At 35.1% G+C, this 17,854-nt stretch overlaps 2 protein-coding genes and 1 pseudogene across 2 annotated transcripts; 1 reads left to right on the top strand and 2 right to left on the bottom strand.

Moving 5' to 3' along the window:
• Positions 1,818–4,704, top strand: LOC105171490 (ethylene-responsive transcription factor ERF086). The gene has a single exon (XM_011092628.2). It carries the CDS (start codon positions 2,065–2,067, stop codon positions 3,091–3,093), a length of 1,029 nt encoding a protein of 342 aa, XP_011090930.1. The 5' UTR covers positions 1,818–2,064; the 3' UTR covers positions 3,094–4,704.
• LOC105171491 (zinc finger CCCH domain-containing protein 32) lies at positions 4,278–9,229 on the bottom strand. Its single transcript, XM_011092629.2, has 7 exons — positions 8,822–9,229; positions 8,572–8,717; positions 7,896–7,961; positions 6,336–6,455; positions 5,911–6,228; positions 5,506–5,823; positions 4,278–5,074 (listed from the first exon to the last, which is right to left on the bottom strand). Exons 1-7 carry the CDS (start codon positions 8,943–8,945, stop codon positions 4,676–4,678), a joined length of 1,491 nt encoding a protein of 496 aa, XP_011090931.1. The 5' UTR covers positions 8,946–9,229; the 3' UTR covers positions 4,278–4,675.
• On the bottom strand, positions 15,783–17,595 carry LOC105171595 (annotated as a pseudogene).

Here is a 17,854-nt window from a genome sequence, read left to right on the forward strand (position 1 = left end):
CCCTAATACTATTGGAACTGCTAATTAAATAGGTTGATTCTAATTAAATGGCCCACTAATTATTATTTTTTTTATTAATTAAGCATTTGATTGCCCTTTTGACTATAGCCTTTTTCAAGACACTTTTAGACAAGACACCGCTCCATCACTCACCAATTTTTGCTTTGTTTTTTTACTTACTTTATGGAATAATTCTTGAACAATATTATGTAACCATGATGAAATAATAGTAGTTGTGTAATAATAATAGTAATAATATGTTGCATTCATTGTTGGTTTACTATTTTGAATTCACAATTTCATTATTATTTCAAATATGTATGCATTTCTCTAATATTAGTAATTTGTGACATACATTATGAAAGATTGAGAACTCGTACAAGTACGGATATTTGGCCTTAATACAAATACCGCTTAGCTATTTTGGGCCAAGGTACGAAATTTTCACAGAGCATATTTACACTACTTTTCTCTCAATCTCTCATCCCACTCACTTAAGTATCGAAGGGTCCTAACAATCTGTTCGTTTTTTCATATCTCAAGCACCTCTAAATAGACAACGCTATAGAGCACCAACAACCTCCCAATCCGGATCAATTATTCATTTGAGATGAAATTATCCAAGTAGAATAAAGAATCAGCAAATCTATCTCATTTCATGATCTTGAAACAATAAATGTGTAATAAAAATGGGGAAATTAATTAGCTTATAATTAATTACATATAAGTGACAAATAAAACTACAATGTTTGACTTATGAAGTACACCTTTTTTGTCTAGGAATTGCAACACATATATGTTCCCACAACGTATGTACATAATCCAATTGTCACAATATATGTATTAATTATTATCTGGGATTTAATGATTTTGGTAAGTGAAGATCCCTAACTGCTCCCTTTGAAAATCAAGAACAAGACAAGAGAATTACTTGATTAGTTTTTGCATCGAACGCGGATTAAACATGTGACTTATCAAGAAAAGTACACTCACATTCTGCTTATATTTTCAAATGCCCTTGAGATTCTCAAGAAATATATATATATATGGAGACAAAATATCCTGTTTGTGATTATCGTTTCGTTATCCTAATTTAATTTGTCATTACTTTTTGTTTAATTTGATTTGAAATAGTTGATGTTTTTCAAGTTGTCCCAACATTCTTCCATGGGTTAATAGTCTAGAATCACAAACTTTTAATTATCAGTGTCAGGGAAATTGTTTTGCTTTGCTTTGCATGCCTCTAGGCACAATGTTGTCTGTATCTATCAGCTGCTGGTAGGGTAGCTGAGGTTCTTGTCTTGGAGTTTTTGGATTCATATTATGAATATAAAATTAAGGGTAAATTATTACAATGAGTTTTTTTTAAATTTGTCATAATTATAAATATTATTTCATCATTTGAAAAGTTAAAATACTCCTCTAAAATTGATGATTGTCTAACAAATACCCTTTTATGATAGCTCATTATAAGATGTATTTGTTAGACGATTGTTAATTCCAGACGAGTATTTGTAATTATAATAGATTTTTAAAGAGTCCATTATAATTTACATTAATCAAGATGATTATGAATTTTCACACACAAAGACTCACATGTGTGTATGATGAAATTCCACTGAGGCCCTTGAAGATTTAGGTGTTGCAAAAAATGTACCATATATTTGCAAGAAGGGTTAGAGTGGAATCTTGAAATCCTAGTCAAGATCAAAAATCTGATACTCCGGAAAGGGAACAGTTTCTTTTACTTTTTTTCTTATTTTCTGGGAGTCATATGAAATATACTAAAAAATTAACTTAAAATAGTTTATTACTTTGGGAAATAAAATGTTAGGACAAAAAACAAAAAAATCTTTCAACGTATGACACTTGCAATGTGTCCTTTTTTTTTCCCCTCTCCATCACTGCCTTTAAAAGAGAGAGCCCATTTCACAAATCTTGCAAGACACACTCTCCACTTAACTCCAACTGATCATCAAACATCTTTTTACCTTATTCTTCCCTCATCTCCCCGAAAACTCACACTTTTTCCTCGTTCCATCCAATTCAACAACTGTTGTTACAATGTCAGCACCTAATAAACCTTCTCATGATAAACCCTTTGCTCTCTTTGAGCCCATACTCACTGAGACAGGCTTCACATTGCTCCAACGCAACACGGCGGCCGTGTTGCAGTCGACCGAGCGGAGGGGCCGCAAGAAGGCGGCCGAGCCGGGGAGGTTCCTTGGGGTCAGGCGGAGGCCGTGGGGCCGTTATGCAGCGGAGATAAGGGACCCCACCACCAAGGAGAGGCACTGGCTGGGGACATTTGACACTGCCCAAGAAGCAGCATTGGCCTATGATAGGGCAGCCCTTTCCATCAAGGGCTCTCAAGCAAGGACTAACTTTATTTACTCTGATCAAACTACTTTCCACTCCCTTTTGAGCCCTTTTGAGTTTCAAAGCTTTTCTGCACAAACTAAACAGCAGCCTGCTGCCAATAATGTCACTGGTCACGCTTCCTGCAGTCAGCCTGCTGAGAATGTAATACCTCGGAACCATGTCCATGTGCATTCGGAGAACGACACCTGTCATTCCCATGAATCTTCCTATGGTTCACCACCTAATGATGATGATAACTGCAGTTTCTTTAATCTCTCCACAACTGACACAAATTCTGGGTATTTGGACTGCATAGTTCCCAACAACTACTTGAACCCCTCCAGTTCTTACAATAATTCTAAGAATGTTGATGGGGGGCCGCATAAGGCTTTTGGCTCAAACTTCAGTTTCTCATCAGACAACAATTATCAGAATAGCAATGGACTTCATGTTCTTGATTCCAGCACAACAACAATGGGATGGAATCTTGAAAACCCTGAAAATTTTTCTTCTTATGATCAAGAACTTGGATGTGGGTTCTGGGAGAGTAGTACTGAGCAGTCATGGGAACTTTCAGCCATGATAAATAACCCTTCAATGGTTGAGAATAATACTCAAAGCTGTGAAAGTCAGATGATGGCTCCAGCCACTGCTGCTGCTAATCCAGCAAGTTGCTCATCTTTTTTTCCTTGTTTTGGGGATGCAGTTGACCTGGGCCACTCTCTATTTTGACTGATGATTTTAAGTTATAATATCCCTGGATTAATTTAAATATATATATATATATATTAATTTCTTGAGTTAAATGCATGCCTTGTGTGTATCTATCTCCACGGACCTTTCTCTATTTTTGTTTCTTCTGCTGCTGCTTTTCCTTTATCTTTGTTCATTTCTTTGGGCAGTTGAATCTGGATGACTAGCTAGGGGTTTCTTCAATATATTAATTACTTGTTGAGTTTGACAATCAGGATGGCATTAAGACAGGACATCTAATATGATAATCATATTTAGTACTTTGCTAGGGTCAATGTCATATCACAAGATTCATGTGGTTCAAGAGTGGTACTAAAAGTAGGCTTATTTGAAGGTTTAATCATGTCATTTCACATGATGAGCTTGTATGCAAACAACTAAAATGCTTTACAAAGATGAAATATGTAGTGAGAAAAAAAAGATGGTTGTGTAATGGACTATTTGAATACCAAGTAATATTAGATCAAGAAAGAATTTGTCTGGAAGATATATACCTTAAATAATTCCAATGAGAACTAGGCAAAGGTTAAGGGTGGGACAAGCTAATTGAGTCTAATTGTTCTAATTAACTAGCAAGTTGTCCATGTAACCAGAGCGTACTTGCCCCTAACAAAAATATGTAAATTTCTGACTAAGAATTTGCATATTCTGCAAGAAGCCAATAAATCCTTTTCCAACGTACTTCAGTGATTGTAGCTTTTACATATACAACATAAAGCCAATGCTATGTCTGGATCAAGAAATTTAGTTAGAAAAACAAAGGAAAAGGAAAAGTTGCAACAAAGTACAGAATCAATCATTGAAACGAAGACAATATTTTCCTCAAATTCAAAGTCCAGACAATGCATAACCCATAGCCATATCCATGTTCCTAGTAGCGTGCAAACCACAGCCATCAGATTACCGAAAGATATATCCTCAAAATTCAAGGTTTTATCTAAATTCTTTGATGTGTTTGTGATAATCTATGAAAAAGAAGCATGCAAGCAATTCATATTTCACAACATAACTACATATCTTACATACAAACGTAGCATTAAATTGCCTTGAAGTTCTATGAGTTTATCATTGCCTCCAAAACAAAGCCCCAGGAAAAAAGAAGGGGAATAAGAACACCGCTGTATTCATTCCCTTGTCAAGTTGGGATGTTCTTCCCAATGAAGGGATGAAAGAGGTGTAAAGACAGTTAAATCCAGATGGAGAATGGCCAGGACTTATCTTTTTCGTTTCGAAAAAGATACCATAAATAGACACAAGCAGCTCCAAAATTTGAGCACTAACGAGGAGGTTGGTTTCCTTTCTTGTTATTCGAAGACTAGCTGAAAAGCTAAATGTGGTTTCCGAGATGTTTTCAGGGGTATGTATGACTTATTCAAAATGGAAATGGTGGCTACATGACGATATTATGACCATGGATGACATAGCTAGAATGTGCTAGATCTGATAGGACGAACATTGTTGGTTGAGACCAGGCATCCGACGGGGGAATTGGACCATAAACTTTTAAGTTTGCATGGTGAAATGGTCGACAGAGACAATGTCATGACTCTATCCTTTCTATTCAGCTTGATGCGTGAACCTCACCTCCACGACTTATGGTACTGCCACCACTTGAAGATATAGAACCCTGTCCAGACTGCTGCGCACTTGATTGAGGAACAGCTCCACTTGTAGAGAATAACGAACCACCGGCAGCACTTGAACTGTTCATAGAAGACATTTGCCATGAGAAGGCATCTTTGTTGTACCCGGAAAGAAGCTCAGGCCTCAAATCTGATGACGAGGTTGATGGAGCCAAAGTTGCATTTGTGGATCCCACAGGGTAAGGAGCAACTGGCATATCTGTCAGAGAAGATGCAGATGGGCTGTAACTCAAAATTCTCATTGGATGATCAAATTTGCACGAGGGGCCAAATTTGCATACTCCATTTTGAGCATAGTGAGAACAAAGTGGAGCACCCTGAAAAAAGGTGGATATGCAAGTCAAAGATTCCATTAGAAAGGGGAAAAAACATATCATAGGATCATCTTAACATCATCATAGCTGGAACTAAGAGCAAAGTCTAACCATGTAAGCTGCAGTAAGATTCACTAGGGTCATATACTTCGCTTTTCAATCCAGAGAGGAACTCATGCAGCATCTAGATTCTACCCTAGTTATCCGTCATTTTCTAATTGAAGTACTTAACTATAAGCAGTTTCAGTGACAAAATGCACGACTATAATCCACAGCCCCACTCATTAGCAGGCAGTAGCCATTCTGCTGAAGCGGTCATCTCCACAATCATGAATGTGAAGAAAAAGGATTTTGGAAAAATGACCAACTTATTCTACAATTTACAGCTAGTTTAAAATGGTTCACAAATTGAAGGGAGAAAACTTTGTGCTTACTGGGCGTAATGGCAGACCCATTGGACTAAGTACAAAATTGATCTTTGGTGCACTCCACTCTGGTGGGTGATGATATTTACATGTAGCTCCAAATTTACAGTCCCCAGTTTTCAAATAATACTGGCATTCAGGTTGACCAGGTCTTTCTGGAAATGGATGTTCCTTTTGGCTGCTGCTTGAGGGGCCAGCAGAAGAAGTAACAGAAAGGAATGGTCCTGTATATGCAGTTGCTGAAGGAGACAACTGTGTCAACCCGTAAATTGGGCCTGGACCAACTGTGGGTTGAGCACTTGAGGAGGCCACAGGACTGACAGGTGCCTGTACCATGTACTTGTAGAATTTAGCATAACATAAAATCATCTCAAGAATCTTCAAAGTCAGACAAACAGTTCCAGTTACACCTACCGGATAGGGAGTCCAACCAGGAACAGGAACAACTCCTGGGGGAAAGAGCATCGGACCGTAACTTCCAGGAACATATGAGCCAGGAAGCATCGCAGGCCTGGCAACAGGCCAGTTGCCTTGAATTACCCCATACTGTTGAGAAGATTGACCAGAAGGAGACTGCACGGATGGGTACCCTGCTGGAGCAGCCAAAGGTCCAGCACCAGGGCCTGGTGGTGCCGGCACTTGTATCCCTGCTGGCTGTGGATGATGAAATTTACAGGTAACACCAAACTTGCATTGACCTGTCTTTACATAATAGGAACATTCTTTTTCGCCCTGCAGAATAACTCTATGAGACAGCTAATTATAGATGGTCTCTAAATGAAACCATAAATGACAGTAAGAAAAAATAAACAAGAACCAGAAAGTTCAAAGAGGAAGACCGGTCGCAAAGGATATCCATAAACGTTCAGTGTGACTGGGGCTGAAGACCCAACTCCATGTTTTGGATGGTGATACTTGCAGGAAGCACCAAATTTACACATTCCGGTCCGCATGTAGTACTACAAATCCAGCGCAAAGGACGATTTGAACAAAAAGCAGAATTTTCATAAACAAAAATTAACACAATCGAGTATGAAGACAGCTTGGAGCTCAACAAATAAGACAGTATAATTATACAGAAAAACAATTAAAAAGGAGAGATACCTTGATTAAAAAGTAGAGGAAGCTTAGACTACTCAAAAGTGTAAAATGTGTAGAATGTTATAAGGATTAAATCCTTGATGTCAAAGCTTAAGATGTACAAAGATATAGATGCCCTTTTAATTGCTCAAAATAAATAATAATCTGGCATAAAGTTCAACATTGTTAAGACGGTAATCAGATCTTTTTTAGTCCGTCCAAAAAGTAACAGGTGTGATAAATAATATTAGAAGACGAATACGCATAAACTCCAACCACAGATGATAAATTTTCCCTACGGATTTATAGCAAAAATTTTGTCAATCTGAAAGACATAATAGAAAGAGCAAGAATTTGCTCCCACGGTAGATCCAGACCATAAAATGTATCAACTCATAATCAATATGAAGAAAATCTTTCTTCCAAGAGAAACCACTACCAGTCGAATGTTACACCAGTTAAGTCGAGGAAAATACTTTTCATGATCTGATATTAGTCACATAACAAAAATTATGAACAACATGAATCATAACACAAGTAATGTAGCAAAGCATAATAGATCCAAATAGACTGACTTTGAGATCCTTATTCGAACCAGAAGTAGGATATAGACGAAACTGCAACTAAGAAACTTTGTATCTTTCATCTGGCCACAACAATATAAAATGAAGTATGAGAGAGAACAAGAGTAACCCAAAGCTTAAGTTTTCCAGGTGTTTTTCACTGTTTGACTTTGAAACTACTCTTTACACAAACTAAATCAATATCCAGATTCCAGGGTGAAAAGGATGAACTCCTTAGAAGTAAAGGAAATGGTTTGATAATTGATATTGACCATCCTATTGAAAAAACAAAGAGAAAAGAATGATTCCATTATCAACCACATAAAAGTTGATTAATTCATAAAGAACACACACAAAATTGTGCAGTAAAGTCTAGAAGGTACAAACTCTATATCTTGATATCACTAAGAAAAGATCTTCCACTATTTCATGATAGGTAAGTGAAATTTTTGAGATCTCGAAAGTTAGAGGATAACAGGTGTTCAACAATGGATCTTTAAACAGAATCCATAGGATACAAAAGCTCGATATCAGATAACCAGATGAAGCACTATGGACCAATAAGAAGTGCACAGTCTCCCAATATATAGACAGGAAATTGCCAAATTACTTAAATGAGCATAATCTGGCAGACGTGCTAATGCCAATACCAAGGATTTAAAACAATGGATCAAATCTCAGCATCCTTACAATAGACAATAAGCAGAAGAGTCACCTAAAGCGCATGATCTAGCAAATGCACATGCAATTGGATACCTGACAGACAGGTTGGCCAGCACGTTCTGGGTACTCGCCTCCACCGGCTCTCAGAGCTCCCATTGCCTATGATCATGTAACCACATAGCACGAATGGGTCAATGCATGCTTACCAAATTAAGATGATTAATGAATAATATAAATATCTTCCCAGTTTACCCTACTTCCATTTCATCAAAAGTAACAATAAACCACACATAAAACAACAATGACACCATTTTCACCCGAATTACTCTCAAATCCATGTAAATATCCCCTAATTCCATTTAATACTCATGTACCAAATTGATGTGAGAGTGAAAAATGTAAATTTTGTCACCAACTTATTCGCTCTTATTTCACCAAAAACCATGCTGAACTCAACCAGAACAAGAAAGACTCGAACTTTACCGAAATTACTATCAAATCCGTGTGAATCCCTCTAATCCAATCCATGCATGCTTGCATAATTCATATAACCCTTCAAAGTGTAAATTTTTCCAAATCTAGCTCACTTCTATTTAACCAAAACCACCTTAGATCCCCCACCTAATAAACAAAAGGTCCGATTTGGCTTAAATTAGCATCAAATCTACATAAAACCCCACGAAACTACACTCTTTAACCAACGATCAGTGCCAATCATGTATTAAAGAGTCAATACTTTTACCCTATAGCTGAAAAATCAGAGCCTTACCATGCTACGGTCACGAGGATGATTGAACCGGCACCTATTTCCGTATCCACAGAAGCCAGTCCTCAAGTAATAGATACAATCAGGCTCATCGGGCCTCTCGGGGTACGACTCAGGACCACCGCCTAGGCCCAATTGCCACATAGGCTCTGCATTCACAAAATCAAACCTCAAATGAATCAACATTACAAAGTTGATGCTCAATTTGAGTCAAATTCAAGTGAAATTCAGATGAAATTCAAATGCAACTCGCCTTCAAGCCCGGTCTCCCCACCAGGCGCCGCCCATTCCGCCACCGGATCCACCGGCGCCGCCCATTCCGCCACCGGATCCACCTGTACCGCCTCCATTGCCTGGGTCCCACTGTACCTCTCCATATTGTGTACACTCACGCACGCACGCACGCACTCACTCTCTCTCTCTACTAAAAATATACAGTACACTATAAATATGTATCACTTAAGTACTTCACAAAATATTTACAGAAGTATTTGTGTGGGTGTATAATTACAGAACACAGAGTCCTATATGCCTGCAAGAACGAGAGAGAGAGAGAGAGAGAGGTTGTTTGATCGAGAAGGGGTTTGGTGGTTTTAGAGAGAGAGAGAGAGAAGAGGAGGAGGAGGAAGAGTGAGAGAGGTTTTCTACTTTTTAGTGGTTTTTCTCACTCTCTGCCTTTTATATATTTCACACTCAGTGTGTGTGATTTTTGTGCACTTTTTGTGTGCTATTATTATTTTTTTATTTTTTCTTTATTTCGCCCTTTTGGTGCGCTTCGTTTATTCTCCGCTGCTCCCATTTTCTGCCCCCCTTTTTTTTATTTTTCTTTTTTTTTGTTTGAGTTCTTTTTTATTTTATTAAATAAAATCTCAATACACAAAATAGTATCTTAATTTAATCAATACATTAATATAATTAATAAAAATAAATATATCACAAATACTGATATAAAATGAGACAAATATTCACATAAACTGTGACAAAAATCCACACACCTTAAAAAATTCAATCAATAACCTCAAAACTTTATTAATAGAATTTTTTAACTTTAATTTTAACTATTAGAATAAGATATCATCGCATTTATTTTTTAATTTTTATTTTACATTTTAAACTATTTGTATTTGTTGTCTGTTTTGGCGGTTTTATTACGCGCCCAGGCCTACCTAACAGCAATCCCACGCCTGTGTGGTCAACTTATGGCCTGTTTGACTTGAAAAGACTCTTTTGCCCTTGGAATTTTGTGTTTGTCATGGACCGACATGTGTTCTTCTTTTTTCTTTTTCTTTTTTTCCCCCTCCCCTCCCCTCCCCATTAATTGCTTTTTCTTTTACATTAATTATTTATGTATTTTAGAGTTGTATTCCATTCATGCTATTTATGATTTTTGTGGGTTTTTTTTTTATTGTTCGTATTTATTACACTTTATTTATGTTTGTCTTTTCACACGATATCAAATTTCTTTAACTGATTGACTATATACCTATAGTATCGATTTTTGAACCATAAATGAGTGTACAAGATATCTGCATTCTGACATGTAAATGCTATCTTTTCTCGTGACAAACTTTTGTACACCAATTCGACCAAATTCATCTATTGTGGAATAAGTTTCCATCGACATGAGATTGCTCGATAAAAATAAATAAAATTGAAAAAACTAAGGTGAAACAATATAAATTTAAAATCATATAGTTTGGTAAAAAGCATTATAACATAATTAAAGTGGAAAAAAAACTCATGTATGTGGTCCAAAAATTACAAAAGATTATGATTTGGCAGCAAATGAATTAAAGTGAAATTGATTTGTTGTTTCACATATTGCCCAGAAAGATAATGGTGATGCACTCTTTTTGTGATGTGTGAATAAGTTAAGTTTCTTTGTATAGGGAGGGGGTATGTAGAGGGATAGGGATAGCCTTATGTGTTGATAAAGAGCTATTTCCTCTAATAGCTAAATTCATGGATATTCTTTAAGAAATGTAGATGCCTTGGATTCCATTATTTAACAAAATAAAAATAATTACATCCCAATAATTGAATCCCTTTGGTCTATCGAACTGGTTGTAATGTTTTTTAGATGTATCGATGTTAAAATTAAATGATAATATCTCAGTGTATTTTCATTTAATATGTGATTTTCATGTACTGTGTATAATGTGTCTTCATTTGCTTAGCTACGTCGCATGAGCAATATTAGGTTCAAAGATGATTTTTTACCCTTCATCTGTCTTTGGCGTATTCAAATTATAGGGTTAGTTTGGTCATTTTGTCATTCATTATGGGCTCGTGATCTTATGTGAATTACATGTTATATCCTCGAATGGGCCAATCCTGCTTGACGATCTGTATTTTTTTTAAGTAAATAATTCACTCGACTTGATTGATATAAATTACATACAATCCAGGGCAGTAGACACGCTCGTTTGAAGGGTTTAATTGAATATAATACAGCTTTATATACTATTATAAAAGAGAACTCTATTGTCGTATCAAATTTTAAATATCCAAAGTTACCTTTCACCCATTCATTCCCTTTTCCTCTAATAAAATTTGATTATAATAATCATTTCAATATTTTTGACAATTTTACTAAAACACCTCTCAAATTTTGATATTTTATGTTTTTGAAGTCATTATCACATTATCAATAATAATATTAGTTATTTATAATTTTTAAATATTTTTACACACACATCGAGTATACCGTATGCTGTTAGTATAATATAGAAAAGAAAAAAGGTCTCCTACAAAGATTGTAATTGAGGTCTTTTTTTCCCTCATAAAATAATGTGAAATAAAAAAAGATATTTCTATTTATAGACTGAAAAAATTGGCAAGGAAAGTGGGCAAATGTATTTTAGACCATTATATTATTTTAGTTCATTCTTTTTTTTAACACTATATATAATATATTAAATGAAAAGAATGACAATGAAAAGCTGATGCAGACACCAGGGAGTACAAGTCTTCTTGTCGACCTATAAGAAAGGGACACGTACCCGCCAAAGCCCCATGACAATGCGACTTCAACCAGCCCCACGACGTGCTGCTCGCGCGTGCACCAGCGCCACCCTATATTAACAATATTGAATTATATATTCTTTTCAATTGAAAATAAAAAAGGGATAATTACACTCCCCTCCTCTAAAATTTTGGTGTAATATACGTAAATCTTTTATAATTTGAAAAACTATATCTAACACTCTTGAAGTTTGCTTTTTTCTAACAAATTAGTCATTCCGTCGATCAAAATTCACTGAATTTATCGATATTAGTAAAAAAAAAAATTTGAACGAAAATTGATATTTACCCTCCATTGGCTTGTTACTAACTTATAGCAAATTAAATAATTTTTTATAATGAATTAAATTACTCTTATAATGGTGAAAATATATTATATCACATGTATTAACACACGAGGGTTATTGATCATAAAATAATTTATTTGACTTGTAATAAGTTAATTTGGGTAAAAATAGATTTTTTTTTCAATTTATTTGTTGATATCAATACTTTCGATAAATTTGAACTAACGGAAGAACTTATTTATTAGACGAAAACAAATATCAGGAGTGCTAGATGTAATTTCTCAAACCATAAGGAGTTTAGGTGTAATTACACTAAACCTCCGGAGAGGAGAATGTAATTATTCTAATATTAAATTATAATTTCAAGATAAAAACAATGAATTATGATTATATTTTTTATTGTTTTAATTATGTTTAGAAAACGAAACATAGCTTGAAATTAGTATTATTCAGCTCGTTTTAATTTATTTAGACAATTGTAAATAAATAAAATAATAGGAAGGTTGTCTCAAACGCCTGAGAGCGAGTGAAGGGGGATTAATCAATCAGTTAAGAAAGTTTAACTCAGGTAATCTAACATCATTATGGAGGTTTTTTCAGTTAAATTGTGGTCTGTTGGTAAATTCATGAAACCAACGGCTCAGATTTGCTCTTGAAAAGTTGACGGATGGGATCCGGTGAAAATAGCATTTGTCTTGTTTTAAAAGGGGGGAGTTGTGTGAATACGGGTAGGTGTAAAGTCAATAAATGCATAATTACAAATTTTTGAGGAGGAACTGCTACTGCTTACCGGCAACCTCCTTGGCCACAATTTAAGTCACCCCAACCCCCTCCTCCTCCTCCCAAAAAAAAAAAAAAAATAATAATTATATTTACATCATCTGATCAATGATTTATTTATAAAAATTATTCATATTTTTTTTATAATTAAAAAATCACTCCCAATAATTAAAAAATTAGAGTAGCTTGTATGCTGATGTTAACGCTTTTTTGAGTATACGAGTAATTTAAAAAAAAATTATATATTTGAAACGAATTATTAATACATAAAAAAGAATGTGGTCCAAATAACAAATAATAATTTACTTTTACTCTATTATTGATTTATGATGATTAGTCGAGAACTTTAATGTAAGACCACAAAGTACAAATTGACAACATAATGAATGCTGCAATGACTATATCGAATGTATTCTGGTGAATCACACACACTCCTATATATAATTTATTTAGAATTTATGATTTACATATAAATAAGATTAATATTCAGAAAATATTAAAAATATAATTTATAAAATTTCTTGATACTCAAATCAAATATGGTCAGATCTAATTAATATATATATACACACCAAGTATTATTTTATTTATTAATACTTGATCAATTTTTTTTATTTATAACAATCATTTTATAAATGTTGTAAATCAAGAAATAAAAATAAAATTAAAAAGCATATAAGGATAAAAAGAAAAAGGAGGGGAGAGAGAATAAAACCGGAAGAGCAGGTGAGGCGGTAAAAGTTGGTGAAGTTTGACTAGGCAGTACGTGGCGGGCAGAGGATGGGGGAAGCAGGTTTAAATGATTTAGGTGGCTGCATTCAATTGCATTCTTCCCACTACCCTTCTCTCTCTCTCTTTCTCATGCGTCGTCGTCCCGTCGGCACATCATATTTTTTGTTATTATTGCCCCCTCCCACCTCCACATTTTGATGCATCACTTGTGCTTTTTGCATGTATATCATATTTTTTTTGTATTTTAAAAATATATTAAATAAAAATTTAAAAATTTAAAAAATATTATCGATACAATAAAAAAATTAATATACTGTGGTGAAAGATATTGTTGATCATAACTGACAAGTGTTTTTTTTTATATATATTAATATAATTCAAAGCATACTTATTAATTATTATACTATATGTATGCACTCTTCCCTCCAAATTTGGACCACAAAATTGAAAAGGAGGATCAAGAATTAGGATTGTCATGGGTTGGATTTTACTTTTGAAATTATATGATTTAGGATATAATTGCAACTATAGATTGAAAAGTAAAGATTTCTAATGATCTTTTTTAACTTTAGATACTTTTATTTTTTTCCACTATAATATGTTCTTCTATTTTATTTTTTTTAATAATTTTTGTTGAATTGTAATGTTAAGTCATTGCTTTAACCTACTAGAATAATTTGTTTATATTTGGATCAAATCGTGTATTTTCTTTCCATATCTGTCCCAATACTTGACGATTTTATCTCTGGATTCGGACCTCTATTTTCAAAACAAAAAGCAAATACGCGCCTTTACGTAGTCCATACATTATCGAAGAACATAATACTATTATATTTAGCGTTTAAGTTACTTTCAACTTGAATATTACTAAAAAAACGTAATACTTGTATTTTATATGCGTGTATTATGAGTGAAGTGTGACTGTTGAACAAATTTAACTATTTTTAGCAAACTTTTGGGATGTGTAGATTGCTTTACATGTAATGAGATAAGTGAGATGAAGGTTAAATGAGAAGATAAGCCAAGAGTTTCAAATTGGAAAGTCCACAATCAGCTGAAAACTCAGTTTTGCATCAACAGCGGTCTAGTTTGTTTGAATATGAAAACTTGTATCCAAACAAAGCTTGATCGTATTAAACCACTCACACATAAAGTGTAATATATCTGTCATGTAATTGGTCACTTTTTCTAAACTGTAAACCAATCACACAACAAGTGTATTGCACTTACCATAAAATTGATTCAAATTTATCCGAACCCAATCTAGATTATAATTCCCATTTGAACAATATCAGCATAGTATTATGTAGAACTTCAAGAACAGCTGCAAGAAAACAATGTTCTAGTGTCCCATGTTTTGTTCACATATATCAACAACGGCAAGAAAAGCAGCAACAGCAGATAAGAATCCAAAGTATAGGAATTCATCAAAGAACAGATTTTCAGAAATGCTGCAACATAGGTATCAGGCACACCTGCCCCCTTCAAGATTTCAGCATTAGGCACTATATATTCCTGCAGGCTCTCCACAGAAATGCCCGGAAACAATGAAAACTTCATCATCGGAACAATGGAAACTTCCAAGGAAACCAACACGTGGGACTATGTATTTGGGCGAATTTCAAGCTTCTTCCCAGCAAACCTGGTCCCAGTGTCAAAATCCTAACTGTGTCTGAGTTTGAGAAACATAAAGAGTGTAATAATACAATCTTGGGCAGAAAACTAGTTTCAGGAATGTATCTAAAGACAAATGGCCATTTCCCAACACCACACAAGATTTGGGCATCAGTCATATTATGGTTCCAGAAGAATGCAATAACAGAGTTTCTGGCCTTGCAGGGGAATCAAACCTGAAATGTTTAGACTTTTTTGGAGGAAAAACCGTGTGCCTTTCTGAGGTAAGTTGCAGGGAATGAGTCTTGATTTGCGCTCTCTGCAAAGCTGCTTAAAGTAATTAAAATCATCTAACTCAATCGTTGAGTTATTTCGAGTGCAATCATATTCCGTAAGACTAGATGCACAATTTAGTTAAAATCATTTGTTATTTCACGGAGAAGGTTCTACTTTTACTTTTTGAAACATTTTAAGCTCATTCCAAACTTTCTATATTTTAACATTTTAAGATTACGTGATGACTCATAGTTTAATTCTCTTTAAAATTGGAGATAATTATATTGATTGATATCAACATAACTTGGTTATATATACGACCCAAAAATAAAGTATGATTTCATCAATACAGAAAGTTGAAGGCCACTTATGAAGGAGCAGAAAAGGGCATGTTTGGTAACCATTTTACCTCTGCAGGTACAAGATCAGCAATAAACATGATATGTAAGAACTGCACAAAAGGTAGGCCAACAATGCAGAAGTTAAGCATCAGATATCAGATTCCACCAGAAAGACATTGTCATTCACCAAAATTTCTACAAAAGCAGAAAGAGTTGGGAGACAAAGGGATAAGAAAGTTGAATCAGCTCCCAAACAAACAGCGGACAAGAGAGTTAGTATTCTGGTTTTCATATGCATAGAATTTAATCTAAACTTATACACAATGAAAGGAAGACCAGTTAAAACTGATAACACAAAAAATTCCATGGGGACTGTTCGAGTGATTGAATGTGCAAGTATATGATGAAGAAAGATTCACAAACTTGATTGCAGCGGCAAGAGTGGATGAATAGATATCAATCACTTATCATACACTTTGACATTGCCAGCTTGTTCCTGATAGAGCTGCAAGAGTCCAGGAACTTCCTTCTCATAACACATGACAAACTTCTTTAAGAAATCCTTCTCTGTGGATTCAACAACGGGAACCAATTTGGAATGTTTCTTTATCAAACCATTCGCCACCAAAATCTTATAAACTGAACATCTAGGCCTAATCCTCTTCTCCAAGCTATACGAAATTAGTTGCGGCCTCTTCAACACAAGGGAATGATCAAAGCCCATGTTGTTGACAAGAAAATCCATTACAGCCATTATCTTACACTGGCACCAACATGCAATAAGGATTCTTCTCAAATGCCGAGATAATCTCATCATCCGACCAACCCCACTTCTTATAAATAGCCACCTTCTTTTCCGACATGGATTTACTCATTGACCGATGCACTTGAAGGCTAAAACGAACCTCAACACAGATGGGCTAAATCCCATTTTCTTGACCTCCTCTACGGTTTTCCTAAACCTTTTCTCATCTAACATAAATACCCTGGGCTGGTAAACCACCAAGAAGATAACTTTCTTATCCGGAACACCTGCCTCTCTCAAAACTTCAACATTAGGCAGCAGATGGCGTTGCAAATCACAACACAAGATCCTAGCATGCTTCTTCATGGAGACAAGATTTAACCCATTTGATTCAAACAGACTCTTCATATAACTATAAGATGGGATAATATGTTTCTCTAAACTCCTTTTGAAGATACCAGGTGCCGCCATGAAAATCTTGGCCACTTCAATATCAGAAATCCCCAATGACAGGAAAAACTCAATCTTGGGCAAAAGGGTTTTCTCAGGATCAGAGACAATAATACACGGGAACCTTCTGACCATGCTTCGGATTTGCTCTGTTGTGAAACCATGGTTCTTCAAGAATGCAATCACTGAATCAGGTTTTTCGGTGGACTCAATGTTCAAGTGCTTGGCAGCTGAAAACGCCTTTTCCCGGGAAAGCTCCCATGTTTTCATGAGGTAATTTGCGGTAAAAGAGTCTCGTTTTGCAAAAAACCAGATGGGTCTCGCAGCTGAAGAAAACAATTTGAGTTGAAGATAACATAGCTTGCCATGGGACGGAGAAACAAGGCTAGTAACAGAAAAGTTGGTCCGAAACCAAAATCTGCAAAGGGAATTCAACATCAGAGCATCGAATTGCCCGGAAGAACCCACCAACTGAATCAGATTATCCTCCCTCCTCCGATCCTCTTTCTCTCACTTAAACCCTAAATCCCAGTACCCATTTCCAGTGTACGAATTCGGAGACAGAGCGGCCACGAAAACGATGCCGCGTTTCATGCCCCGAAGCACCATTCTTGGTTGTTTGAGCTTTCACAAAATGCGACCATCTCAAATTTCTCACGTTACCATATCTGCCCAAATAAAAGTACATAGGTAATAAAACATTGAACCAAAATCACCACTCAACCCCCCACCATTTTGTTTTTGTTAATCTCAGTCCCATTCTCCTCATCTCTATAATATAGTGCTAACTTATAATGAATAGAAAATTAAAATTACAATATGAACTCAAACCATCTCAAAGGAAAAGGTATGTATAGCATTTACTTTTCAAACGAAATATCAACCTTTTGAATATTAGTGAGGGACAAAAGGAAATAATTAAAGGGCATAATGGGATTTTTCATTTGATATCGTATTCGACATATCGATTAAATGATAATTATATATTGATATGCATAGTTAAAAAATAATATTTTATTTTTATATTATTTATCATA

Source organism: Sesamum indicum, linkage group LG10, assembly GCF_000512975.1.
Source record: "Sesamum indicum cultivar Zhongzhi No. 13 linkage group LG10, S_indicum_v1.0, whole genome shotgun sequence".
Lineage (NCBI taxonomy): Eukaryota > Viridiplantae > Streptophyta > Magnoliopsida > Lamiales > Pedaliaceae > Sesamum > Sesamum indicum.

Excerpts from the sequence above, each read along its gene's own strand:
- LOC105171490 (XM_011092628.2), top strand. The coding sequence starts at position 2,065 with ATGTCAGCACCTAATAAACCTTCTCATGATAAACCCTTTGCTCTCTTT.
- LOC105171491 (XM_011092629.2), bottom strand. The coding sequence starts at position 8,945 with ATGGAGAGGTACAGTGGGACCCAGGCAATGGAGGCGGTACAGGTGGAT. Across the intron at positions 7,962-8,571 it reads ATCCTCGTGACCGTAGCATG|GCAATGGGAGCTCTGAGAGC; the intron begins GTAAGGCTCTGA and ends ACATGATCATAG. Across the intron at positions 6,229-6,335 it reads ATGGATATCCTTTGCGACCG|GGCGAAAAAGAATGTTCCTA; the intron begins GTCTTCCTCTTT and ends GTTATTCTGCAG.